Below are 12,494 nucleotides of genomic sequence, written 5' to 3'. Positions count from 1 at the left end.
ACACCGTACTCAAATGACCCCTTTCTGACAGCAAGCTGTTCTTCACCACTAGGCTTTCTGATGATGGGCAGAACTCAGGCTTGCAAAGACTAACTATGTTGAAAATAAAGGGTTTTGTTTAAATATTTTCCCCAAACTGTAACTTTAAGGATCAGAGCTGACATCAGAATGTGTGGTTGAGTGTATTGGGACATGAGGGGTGTTCTTGTGTGTTTAGTGAGATTTCTAGAGTTTAGGGCCCTGAGCTGTAGTGTTGAGTCATGTCCCCATGGTCACATGTTTGTCAGAAGGCTAAAGGAGGAAGCCTAATCGCAGGGGTAGGAGGGTGGTGGTGGCGGAGGGGAGATATCAGTGGGCATTTTTGTGTTTGGAAGTGAACAGCACATGTGGGAATGTGTGTGTCAACGAGAGAGGAGGAGGTAGAGGAAGAGTGTGAGGGCTGGAGGGTAATGTAAAAAGGGGGTAGTGTGTTACTGGAGTCAGAAAAGCGGTGCCGTTCTCCAATCACAGCCTTTTCTTCTCTCCTCATGCCCCTCCCTCACTCTCCCTTGCTCTTTCTCTGCTGCTTCGCGCCTGCTCTCGTTCACAGTAGGTTTGCCATTGCACTACAATGACCACTGTGGCTGTAGGCTCCCTGCAGTAAGCACTTGAAAGGTAAGCCCAGCTTTTATGTCTGTCTCTTTCTCTCTCTCTTTCTGTGTCTTTGTCTCTGTGTTTGCCTTTCTTTCTCTTTGTCTCTTTCCCTCTTTCTGTCTGTATGCCGTTCAGTGCTAGCTTGTTATATTTTCCCTCTCTTGCCAAATTACACTCACCCTTCTGTCAGTGTCACTCAGCACTGATTGAACACATGTTTTTTCAGCCCTCTCCAGTGCTCGCTTTTGTTGGTATGTGTGTGTGTTTAGCCTTTGCTCTGCTTTCTCTGTCTGTAAATTTGATTCCATTTTGTCACAGCAGCTCATATTGTTGTGGTGTTTGACAGAAGGGCTGGTCATGTTTGCGTGGAAGAGGATGGGCACATACTTTTGGTATTTGCCTAGAAAAACCCTTAACAGCTCCTCCTGTGTTGCAGAATGTTTCCTGTCCAACTTAAAGTGATTTTCGTCTGTTTCTGCTGGCAAATGTCTCCAGCAGAAATATGCAGACAGAAGCCGCATAGCAGACCGCACCGCTGTGCTGCTCCGGTTCAATGCCGTTTAGATTCTGGGTTTGTGAGCGCTTGGAATGTGACTTTCTCCTGTCCTACATCGCAGCGCAGCGGTGATAATGCGTTCTGCTGTTACATGCGTCTCACAACACCGACACCGACTTTTAATGAGAGCTGTTCATGATTTGGCGGTTTGTCTCTTGTAATCCTTCCGTGTGCGCTTGGAAAAAATTTTACACTAACTCAGTTAACCTATTTTACTAAGCCTCGTGACAGCTGTTGGTCCGAACACTGGAAGTTGTTTTTTAAGCGAAGATGCGCTTCGTCTCCTCCATTGACATTCTTCTACTCCGTGTAAGGGGGGTGTTCAAGTGCCTCTGATGGCATTCTTTCCATCACTGTCCACTCACAGAAGCTGGACCTGCACTCAACATAACAGAGAAAACAAAGCAGACTGTTAATTTATTATGTAAGATTTTCTGAAATTGTCCAATTTTTTCATTATGTATTTTCTACACATCTTTTTAGTTATTAAAAATAGTTATTTTCATCTTCTTTGGAAACGTTTTAACGTTTTTCCTTTTTGCAACCCTAGACTCCCTCTTTCCATTTTTTTTTGTCATCAGAGTGTTCTCTCTGCTGATTCACTCTGTTCTTTAACTTTGAGTAGGCACTAAACATCATGGTGCCAATTTTCAAAGGACCTTGGATTTTAATGTACATGCAAAGTTTTGATTTCTTCATTGCAGTATCGTAAAGTTTGGTTTCACAGGCTTTTGTTTTCACTTTTCTTCCTTTATACCCAAAGACTGAGAGCTGTTCTCCTGCTGATCCCCTGTGTAATCACATGTTTATAAAGAGTTTCTGTTTAGCAGGATGAAACTTGGAAATGAGACTGATAAAGAAAGTTCCTGTAATTAAAAAAGGCACTCAGATCGTTATGTTTGCTTGTGAAGGGCTGTCCTGAAATGGAAGTGCTTACTTCACTCACATTCTGCCACTTACACGCAATCTGAATGGACAGAGCGAAGCAGGAAGTTTCAGGCTATAGTCATTATAGTTAAAGGAAGTGGATAAGGAACATTTACCAGGCGCATTAGTAGAAACCCTCGGAGGAACTCCATTGCGTTCAGAAGTGGTGCAAATAGAAATTCTTGTCTGCTCAGTCTTCAAATCAGTTTTTCGTTGTTGAACTAAGGCCGCTAATATGACTAAGCACCTTGAATCTGTGAAGTAATCAAGCTTTTTGTCTGGACCGCACCTCCTGGGGCAGATTTGTGTAATGCTATTTAAACTCCTCACCCTGAAAAACGAGAGTATGTACTGTAGAGTGTGTCGTCTACTGAATGTATTGACACAGAAGCGTAAAGCAGATTTCTGATTGTTAAAATCTGAACCATCCTTTTGGTGTAGCTCTAGATAGACCTGTAACCCAATAAACTGTGGAAAATAATGAACAATACTTCAAGTCTTGGAAAGTATCCAGACATTACGTCAAGTCATTATCTCTTATCACAGCTGACTATATCAGCTGGACTGCAGAATCAGGTTGATGACATATCATCTGCCATTCATATGATCTGAATTAGTCTGTTGGCTTTTCTGCTTTATTTGTGGGATAAACTCTATACTGGGGACTTTACTATGATTCATTGTGGTATTTTCCCTTGATTGGTGATGGTTTATCAAGAATGGGGAAAGGCACGAATCCAGGTTTCACAGATACTTTTTGATGGTGAATTTAATTTAAATGGTGAATTAGAAGTTAAAGACGGAATGGTATCAATTTTATGTTGATAGATTTAACACTATACAGCCTCAAATTCTTCCCCAGTGGTTATGGAATACTTGTGCCTGTCGTTATTTTGGTTGCTATTAGTATGACTAGTTTTTTTACTCTACCCACCCATCCCCAAAACGAGGCTAAATATTTATTAATTTATACAATTTTATTTAATGTGTTTTTTTTATTGTTTTATGGGACTTTTTTAGGCTTTTATGGTTACTGTTATCAGGACAATGTGTCATACAGGGCATCATATTCTCTGTTTCTGTGTTGCTTCTGCCTGAGTGTTCATTATGTAGTGCTTTACATGATTAATGCTTGGGAATTTGTGCTGTAAAATATGATTGTTATACTTGTATGGAGACTACGTAGTTCAAACTTCTATTTGCAGAAATAGATAATAATTAATTTTTGATTATAACTCACTCACATATAAATATATATGGAAAATAAAGAATAAATAGATGCAAGTATTCAAAGGGAGATAATCTTGGTCGACTGTAAACGCTACGACTCCCTTCGAGGAGACATCCCTGCTAGCTTTGACCTTGGTGAGATCCCTAGACAGGTCTGCAGAAGGGCTTGTCTGAAACAGCATACCGAATAAGAGGTGCCTGCCTTTGTCAAGTGCAGCGGAGAAACACAAACCTTCCCTGATGGACTCTGAGGTCTTTTTGTGGGGGAAATGCAAGCCAAAAATGTTTCGAAGAAATATCTTTTTGCCTTTTGTTGTTGGAAAGCCAAAAATTTATTAGATGGTGGTCGCATGATTCACTCTTCTCTCTCTGCTTAGATGAAATCAGAGATAAAGTGCCTGTTTACTTGAGCCTGATGGTTTCTCTCTGAGCCTTCCAAACCTATGTCATAATGAAATTGCGATCAAGTTAGCAGCTGACCTCCCAGAAACGAAGAGGACGCTTCCTTAGATAAAGCCGAGCAGTGTGTGGCTATTTATTGTGTAAAGAATATGTCTAGGATTTTGATAAACTAAATGTTGTCTCTTTGTTTTATTTTTTTTTTGTTCACTCAGGTTATGCTGCCCGAAAGCTCCCAGCTGAGTCTGAGCGAAAGAGAAAAAGGCTAACACACAAAAGCAGATCTACGCACGCAGACCTTACGGAACCATGAGTGACTCTCAGGACGCCAGAGACGCCACTGCCACTGCAGGGCTGGCTGGACACTTGGTAAGTACGTGCTCGTGGCCGGTTTACCTAGGCTCATTCACACGCTTGTCACTCACCTGAGCTGCCTGTTAACATAAGATAAGCTTTCTAAACAATTAGTGGCCAAATACTGGCCATCTGTTTTGGCCGCTGTGCTTTTGAACTGTATAACCATTATGATATAACCATATTTGAAAGGGTTTATGAGGCTGTGCATTTTTGTCTCCCTAATTGTCCTTTAAATCAGTGTTTCCCAATCTAGTCCTTGAGGACCCTAAATGAATTCTCTGATTCAAGCTACCAAGAACTGAAGCCTGGTGCTATTGTACTGGAAAGTGAGAGAGCGAAAAAGAGGACTGGGGGTTAAAGAGAACTGGGTTGGGAAACTGATGGCTGATTGGAAATCAAAACCATGAACTAAGGATCAACCAGAGGTTTTTGTGGCTTGTTTTTTTAGGGGCTATGCTAAAATAGCAATGATAACTGTAATATCTTAATAATTCTTGAAGCTTTGGTATGAAGTGCTGTGGCAAACTCTCATGTTTGTACCAAGTAGACTGCAGATTTCAGTTCTTATAAGGAGTGTTAAAGAAAGAAAATATCAGGTTAAATATCCCATTACAGCACCATTATGAAAGTATCACACTTGGCGTTTAAAGACTAATTCATAAACAACCCTCAGATGGTTCCACTAAAGCAAGAGCTTTTCAGTTGATTTGCATTCATATCTTTTTTCTTAGCTTAATTAAGCAAAGGATCCAATAGAAATAATAAGGTAATAACATAACTGTATTGACACACTATAATTAGACAATGGAATAAAACAATCAAAACGAGCATTAGAGCAATAAGAAACCAACATTAATGTGATTTATATGATGGAGTGAATGCAGTTTTAGAGTCTCCTGTGACTTAGTTCAGCTTACTGGTGCTTAATAAATGAAACCTGCTTTTAAGTTCAATAAAGGCTTGAGATATTTGAAGCATAAGCCAGCTGTTGGTATGTGTTTGGGTTTGGTACCGTTGTTTAGACAACATAAATATGATATACTATGACCAAAATTATGTTACAACAGCATCCTGCAGTGCTTCATAAAACAGGTTTACGTGGCTGAGCAGCTCCACATAAGCCTAAGATCACTGTGAACAATACCAAACGTTGGCTGGAGTGATGAAAAGCATACAGTGACTGGACTCTGGAGCTGTGGAAACATGTTCTCTGCAGTGTTGAATCCTGCTTCATTATAGCTACAAAGCAGGGGCCAGCTCCATATGCCCTTGATTTTGAAAGGGGATGTCCAACAAGCAGCAGATATAGGCATGATGGTCAGGTGACCACATACTTTTGGCCATATAGCATATATTACCAAAGAAGGCTTTAAGAATATGGACTAAACATAAGAAGTAACGTTCCAGATGAACTTGTCTGAAGAAGGCTGGACGTGGACACCCTGGAAAAGTCTAGATCCAGCACACTTAATTCTAATGTTTAGATGCCTCTGAATGCCTTTGCTGTCTGGAGCAGGTGTGTTAGATTTGGGTTGGCCTGAAACTACAGGGTGATGGAGAAGTCTCGGGTTAAGCGCCTCTGGGGTAAAACATTTGAGGATGCTGTGAAAAGGGGAGAACATTCTAGAGTCTCCCTCAGATATGGCTGATCAGTAAAACGTTTTGGTTTGTTAATGTTTGCTGGATTAATGTGCTGCACTTGCTGCTTGTTCGTCTGCACCTCTGCTCTCCAGTGCAGAGAGGACAGCACCTCTCTTGTCTTGCAGGCTCACTTTGAGGTTCCTTTTGTGACTCCTGCTTCTTGTGTCTCAGCTCTATTACAGGCTGTTCCTCCCTGAATACAGCTCTGCCCTTGATCGTGCAATAGTGCCAGTGTTTTGGGTGAAAGAGCCTGTAAATTCAGCGCTTTGAAAGTGGCCCTGTTTGGCTTAGAGCTGCAGTGGGTCATGCTAAGGGCTCTGGTGCAGGTCAGGCCCGTCCTCTGCCGTGGGTGACATGCGGTGGTACAACACCTACGCGCCAGCATTCCAGCGCAGCTTTACTTATTAAAATCAGCTTTGCTTAACCGAGTAATCACTGGGGTGTGTTCGTAGGAGGTCGATCGTGAGAGCGGGGGTGTTGCGTGGGGCGTGTGTGTGTGTGTGTGTGTGTGTGTGTGCGTGTGTGCATACGTGCGCAAGTGCAGCGTACGACAGTAAGTCCACTCTGGAAAACCTTGCATGGTTGTTTTTGCTCTATCAGCTTAAGGACAAGTCTAATCACACTGCAAAACAATGGCCATTGATCCTTCAGTGGTTTGATCCAAAACGCAAAAAGAAAATAAAAATCAGTCGAGAAACACTTCTTGTCACTATGGTGATGGGGGCACCTGCACGCTGTGTTCCCAGAAATCAATTTACGGCTGAGGGACTTCATGCCATTATGTCAATTATGCAGCTGTGATTAGGTCTGAATGTGCAGCTGGTGGATTTAAAAGTCCTCCCTCTGCATCGTCTTTGGAAAAATATAATGTTTCAGTGGTTTCAGCGGTTTTAAGGGATGATCCACCCCAGGTGATTTGCTTCTCTGCCAAGAACAATACAACCATCACCATCAGGCTGCCTTGATGTCCAGCTGAAGATGTATAGATGACCCATGCTTGCTTTAAATGGCTCTGTCAACTTGTTGCACAGTCTCAGTTAATCACTGCTCAGTTCGACAACCGTGTGGGTGCTTTTAAAGCAGGTCAGTGATTACCACATTGATTTGGACTGTAGTCTTCGAGCAACTGGACCTGTCTGCTTCCTGTCTGGCCTTGCAGCCTTGGTCATGTGGGGAGTCAATAAGCAAGGCCAAGAATTTCACCAGACAACAGAGGAAAAACAAACTTTATTGGCTCTGCCATTTTTGTAATTTGTGCTTTAATGCCAGTGTTTTAGTTCGGTTCCTCCCTCACAGCCTCGGTTTGAGACACTCTGCATGACCTCATGGACTTGTTGCTCAGATTGAAGGTGTGTATTATTATGCTTTGCAAGAAAAAAGTCAGTAGAAGACTCAACCCACATGAAATGATGAAAACAACTAAAATGATGTAGTCCTTCAATAGTAGGTTCTGCATCTCCAAATATTGCTGTGTAATCGTGACTACTTCCTGCATATCTAGCTCCTGTATACTTAGCTGAGGACAGTTTCCACCCATGGCTGTAAATGTTTAAACAAACATTTCATTTCAGAAATCTGGTTCATTCAAAAAAAAAATACTTCAGCCAAAAAGACCAAAAACAAAGTTTGAAAAAGGGCTTTTATAGAAAGCTTGGTTAAAAAAATCTTTTGCACCGTCCCTTTATGTGAGATGTGCTCAGTCAGCCAAAATATGTTTATTTCTTTACTTTAGCACTGGAACTACAAGGCTAATGTAGTTAAGAAGAGATGGAACCTTTTTACAATGAGTTGTGCAAACTGTTAAATCACATCATAGTAAATAATATCAATCCTGTATAAGTGGATTCTGACATTGTATGATTGATAGTATCTATTAAAATACACAAGATTGTTGCATAGCTAAAAACAGCAGTAGTATCTGTCTTGAAGCCTGAGTTTTGTCAGCTCCTTTGTCCATTCATTGTGGATTGTTCCTTTTAAATATACAAATATTTTGTCTTTTAATAACAGTACTGTTGGATGTAAAAATTTTAATACAGCCAGGCAAATCATCTGCACTTAAATATGGAATTTTTCTGTTAATTTATTCTATTAAACATCTCACAAAAAAAAAAAATCCAAAATGTGCCATAACATTTTTCTTCCCTCAACAAATAAACAGTAATTGTGCATGTCACTTGACCAGGGTCACCCATTTTGCTCGCGACTTTGCATCTGTCATTTGTCGGTCTCTAATGTACAGTGTCTCTCTGTTCTGGAACGTACTTCTTTTATCTAACAAGTCATTCATTTTTTTTTTTTTTTTATATGCGACCAATATCAGAGGAAACAGCCTGTGACTTAAATATCGCTTTTGAGTGGGTGGCCTTCCTGACTGATGTGATTTCATTTTTAAAGGTCCCTTCTAGCACATGATTTTAGAGGATTACTCTGAAGGTCGATGGCTCTGATAAAAGCCATGTACTGAAAGGGCATGAGGAGAGCCAGAAGCAGCGTATTCACGGGGGCCGTTGTGTCTCCTGTAACGCGATCGCCCGATTCAGCTAGATCTTGGCTCTATTAGCGCCGGCTTTGTACTCAATATTAAAATAGTGTCCAGAACCCTGCTGAAGCGACACAGTTTCTGTGGGAAAAAGTAACCCAATACGTAAGCTTTGTATGTTTGCTGGTGGTGGGGGGGTGTGAAGCACCTTTTGAAAAACATCTCAGAACCCAGCAATGAGAAGAGTCACTGTTTGGAAAGCCAATTTAAACAGAGTTTGTTTTTCCTGCAGGTTATGTTAGCTGTATTTCAGTCAGATGATTTCAGTCCATGATGAAGCTGAATTGAAAATGGGTAGACCCTCATCAGGAGTGCGTGTGCTAGTCTGTTGTATTTAAAGCCACAGATATGCTGTGCTTGTTCTCGCACTATAAGTAAACACAATCAAATTGTGCTGCTTCTCTGCGTATCAAATGCGTCTCTTATTGTTTATCTGAGGGACTGATAGTTCCATTCACTGAAGGGACACTGCATGTGTCATTGGAAATAGTGATGATGTCAGTGGCTGGCATGAAGATAAGTGCTAGATTGCGGGGCTGACGCGTGGGGATGTGGTCTGCACTGTGATGAGTTAATCACATCCTGTGTCAGAGGCCACTCCTGGGTCGAGTAGCCATGGTTAAACGCAGCAGGTTCATGTGGGTTTCCACCTCTGCTAGTCTGTAGTTTCCCTGTGACTTTTCAGTCAACAAACACTTGCAACAAACACAGCCTACACAGAGTCTTTCCACCAGAACATCAATACTTACTTTTCATCTGAAGTTCAGTCTGAGGTATTGGAATTACTTCTTGAAGGAGTAATTTGTCAAAACGTAGTATACTCGAATTGCTTCTCTGATTTTTGCGTGGCTGATGTGTCTAATAAGTAATGAAATCTTAGACCCCACCTCTTAGCACTATGCAGACTCCATGCTTAAATCATCGCTTGCCTCAAACCAACATAAGCTCAAATGGAGTTTGTGGTTTCTGACACTGTATGGCATAATGTACAAATCAGCAATACCAGATCACATGGCTAAAACAGTGCTACCAGTAATCTTGAATTGTGAAGTTTGTCTTTACTTTTGACTAGGTTGGGGTTAATTGGTGTACATAAGCTTCTTATCTTGTTAGCTACATTAGACACACAGCTCCAACAAGAAACTGAAGAAGCAAACTTGTTCTGAAGTATTATGATAATTCGAGATGTATATTTTTACAAGTTATTTCTTTGAAATTGAGGTGTTTTCCCACACAAAGGCTATACTTGGCCCTCCAATGTATGTTGCCAGCCACACAAGTGTATATATTGTCGTGTGTGTGTGTGTGTGTGTGTGTGTGTGTGTGTGTGTGTGTGTGTGTGTGTGTGTGTATATCATTAACTTATTGAAAAGGAGTGCTGTGCATCAGTGATACCATGAGATTATATATATATATATATATATATATATATATATATATATATATATATATATATATATATATATATATATATATCTCATGGTATCACTGATGCACAGCACTCCTTTTCAATAAGTTAATGATCCAGGTGGTCACATCTGAAAAGAAAAAACATGGGAGGTTTAACATTCACTTATTTGATGCCTTTTTCAAATTCTTGAATAAGTAAGCAGATGCTATGAGTTTGGATATCCCTGCTTTAAAAGAACCTCCCCCACTCCTCCCACAGTGCTCTCTCTAGGTTTATTTCAGACCTGTGCAAAACACTGAACTCATTTAGGGGCATTCCAGACAAAAAATAGCCTTCAAACTGTTATTTTTTGTGTTCAGTTTGCAGAATCTATGGCACACCATTGCATCCCCCATCGACTCACTTATTTTCACCTAAAAAAAAAAATCAACATTACGTCATTTCACGAGAGAGGCCGTACATTTTTACATTCCTTTTACATATGTGTGATTTGTAGATCTTTGTTGATCAACACAGTGTCTATCTGTTCTTAAAAAAAAAAGAAAAAAGACAATAAAAAAATCCTTGTAAAATGACTGCCACTCTTTTCATCCCCTTTGGGTTAATGTGGTCTCACTAAAGATCTTTTTTTGTTGATATTTTAATTCCATTTGTGGTTTCCACACTATTATGATCAGGGCAGAGCATGCGCACATTTCAGAGGTGGTCATGTGGAACCGCTTGCTTTCATTAAGCTGTGGTTTGGTACAGCTCGTGCATTGGTTTACGTTCCAGATTGGGCTAGTAAAGTTGCAGCTTCTGGTGGGTGGCTTTTAAGAAAACCCTGGGCTGAAGATTTTTGCTGGACCTGGCAACCTTGATCTAAATAAAGATATGTGGGCGAGCTTTAAAAAGATAAACAAATATGCTAGCCAGTGAGAGAGGTCTGGAGCTTATGGTCTTTGGGGATTGCCGTAATTATATGAAAGGCAAACATATATAAATGCTATATGATTTGCAGCACTGAGAGTCGCTCCTGTTTTACATTTTATAAACAAATGCTAAATGGTAGTACAATGAAAATGTAAGATGACATTGTAAAAGTTATATCCTGCACTGCTTGTAGGTTTTGAAAAGTTCTTAAAGATACATCAGCTTCTAGAGATTATTGTGGCACAGCTGTTGGATGCTACTGAGCATGTTCTCCATCGCATGCGGCAGCCGTTGCATCTCTCATTTTGAGTAAGGTGTCCCTTGAAGGGTATGTGTATAGCTAACTGATAACTCTGGAGGTCATAATGGATCTTCACTTCCATTTAGGATAAATAAATCAAATACGCTGTCACTTCAGCCAGACCTTCTGCAGCGTAGTCATGCTGTAATGGTTTGTGTTGAGAAATGAGAAAAATGTTTCTTGCTCTGTTCAGGTGTGTTTCTTTCCAGAAAGTGTCGTGACTGAGGATTTAGGGCCGTGTCAGTAATGATGGTGAACCTGCAGTGCTCTGCTGCATTGAGCCACAGTAGGTGTGCTGAGTCACTCTTTCTCTCTCTGGCTCCGCTGTCAGTGGGACGAGCTTGAGGACACCGGCTGCTCCTCACTGAGCATGTGCCACAGCCCGCCTCGTCTGAAGAAGGCCTCCTGCCCAAACACACAGCATTTAAAAAGCACGCTTACGCAGACCACAGACAATCCCTGTGATAACATATCCTGGACAGCAGGGGAGGAAAATTAGAGAAAGAGAGGACACGCGCGCACGCACACACACACACAGATTAAGTGAGATCCAGTGCATCCACACTGAAGAGAAATCTTTTGTCACATGTTGTGTATTTCATGGATCCAATTAGTGGAGGTTGAGAGGCTTTAATTATGGTTCAGCCCTGTAGAATCTTCAGAGTTGTTTGGTAAACTTGGGAGTTGGGTGGAGTAGTTGACAGTAAAATCGTGTAATAAATGGTCTGCAAATAAATGGAATGCAATTTTATTTATTTTATTTTTTTGCGTAGCTCAAATGTCAGTTTTATTGTTGAAAAATGCAGCTGTTGCCATGTGCTTGCTTATTTTAACCATCACGTGAATGTTTTGTCTCCCTCTAGTCTCAGTTTCTGGCTACTGCATAGTCTTTTCTCTCTATACTGTAATGGATTTTTTTTTGGGTGTGATTTCCAGTGTTTTGCAGCAGGTCTTTCTGCATGGATATTATTAAACCGCAAATTTTTGTATGGAAGCAAAGCGTGAATCCAAGTGTTCCCTTCCCTTTATTTGTTTTTTTGATATGCTTGTAATATAGACATATCTCTGTACAGTGTATATATTCATAAATACGTAAGTAAAGGGAATATAAATACATTATTAAAACAGGTGCGCACATATTTTACTGTTATTGGGATTTTAAACAAGGATTTTTTTAACTGCTATTTAACCAAAGGTTAAAAATATCTTTAGCTGAAATAAGCAGCAGAATGTATAAAATTAGTTTCAGCATGTCAGGAGACTCATTCAATCATGTTTCCGTCACATATTCTTTTTTGCTTTTAGCCGGCTGCAGTACTCCTCCCCCCTCGACGGCATGCTGACGATGAAGACGACGATGATGGGGACCTGAATAAGACTCTGGGAGTTCAGCGTTTCCAACAGATTCTTTCTCCTGCGCCACGAGTTCCTGCTGAGCAGCACCGCACCTTCAACGAGGAGGACTTTGAGTGTAAGAATTGCTGTAGTCAGCATTCCTCCTTCGTTATTGTGGTACATACCACAACGTGGACATTACTCTGCAAGTCCTACAGTACTAGAATGAAAATATGTCTGTGTGCGCAAA

At 40.8% G+C, this 12,494-nt stretch overlaps 1 protein-coding gene across 5 annotated transcripts in view; it reads left to right on the top strand.

Annotated features, from left to right (window-relative positions):
• slc4a2a (solute carrier family 4 member 2a) overlaps positions 1–12,494 on the top strand; it is a 46,559-nt gene that overhangs the window by 13,202 nt on the left and 20,863 nt on the right. For 3 of the 5 annotated variants that reach the window (XM_017685998.2, XM_017685996.2, XM_017685997.2), the window contains exons 2-3: positions 3,961–4,114; positions 12,215–12,380. In XM_017685998.2, coding sequence (XP_017541487.1) covers positions 4,055–4,114; positions 12,215–12,380 — 226 coding nt within the window. In that variant the 5' untranslated portion in view covers positions 3,961–4,054. Of the gene's footprint in view, positions 1–587; positions 655–3,960; positions 4,115–12,214; positions 12,381–12,494 lie in introns of those variants that run through there. The other 2 variants (XM_017685999.2, XM_017685995.2) reach the window with 1 other exon arrangement.

Source organism: Pygocentrus nattereri, chromosome 2 (assembly GCF_015220715.1).
Source record: "Pygocentrus nattereri isolate fPygNat1 chromosome 2, fPygNat1.pri, whole genome shotgun sequence".
Classification (NCBI taxonomy): Eukaryota; Metazoa; Chordata; class Actinopteri; order Characiformes; family Serrasalmidae; genus Pygocentrus; species Pygocentrus nattereri.
The sequence above is the reverse complement of the archived record's forward strand: the minus strand, read 5'-3'. Positions and strand labels throughout refer to the sequence as shown.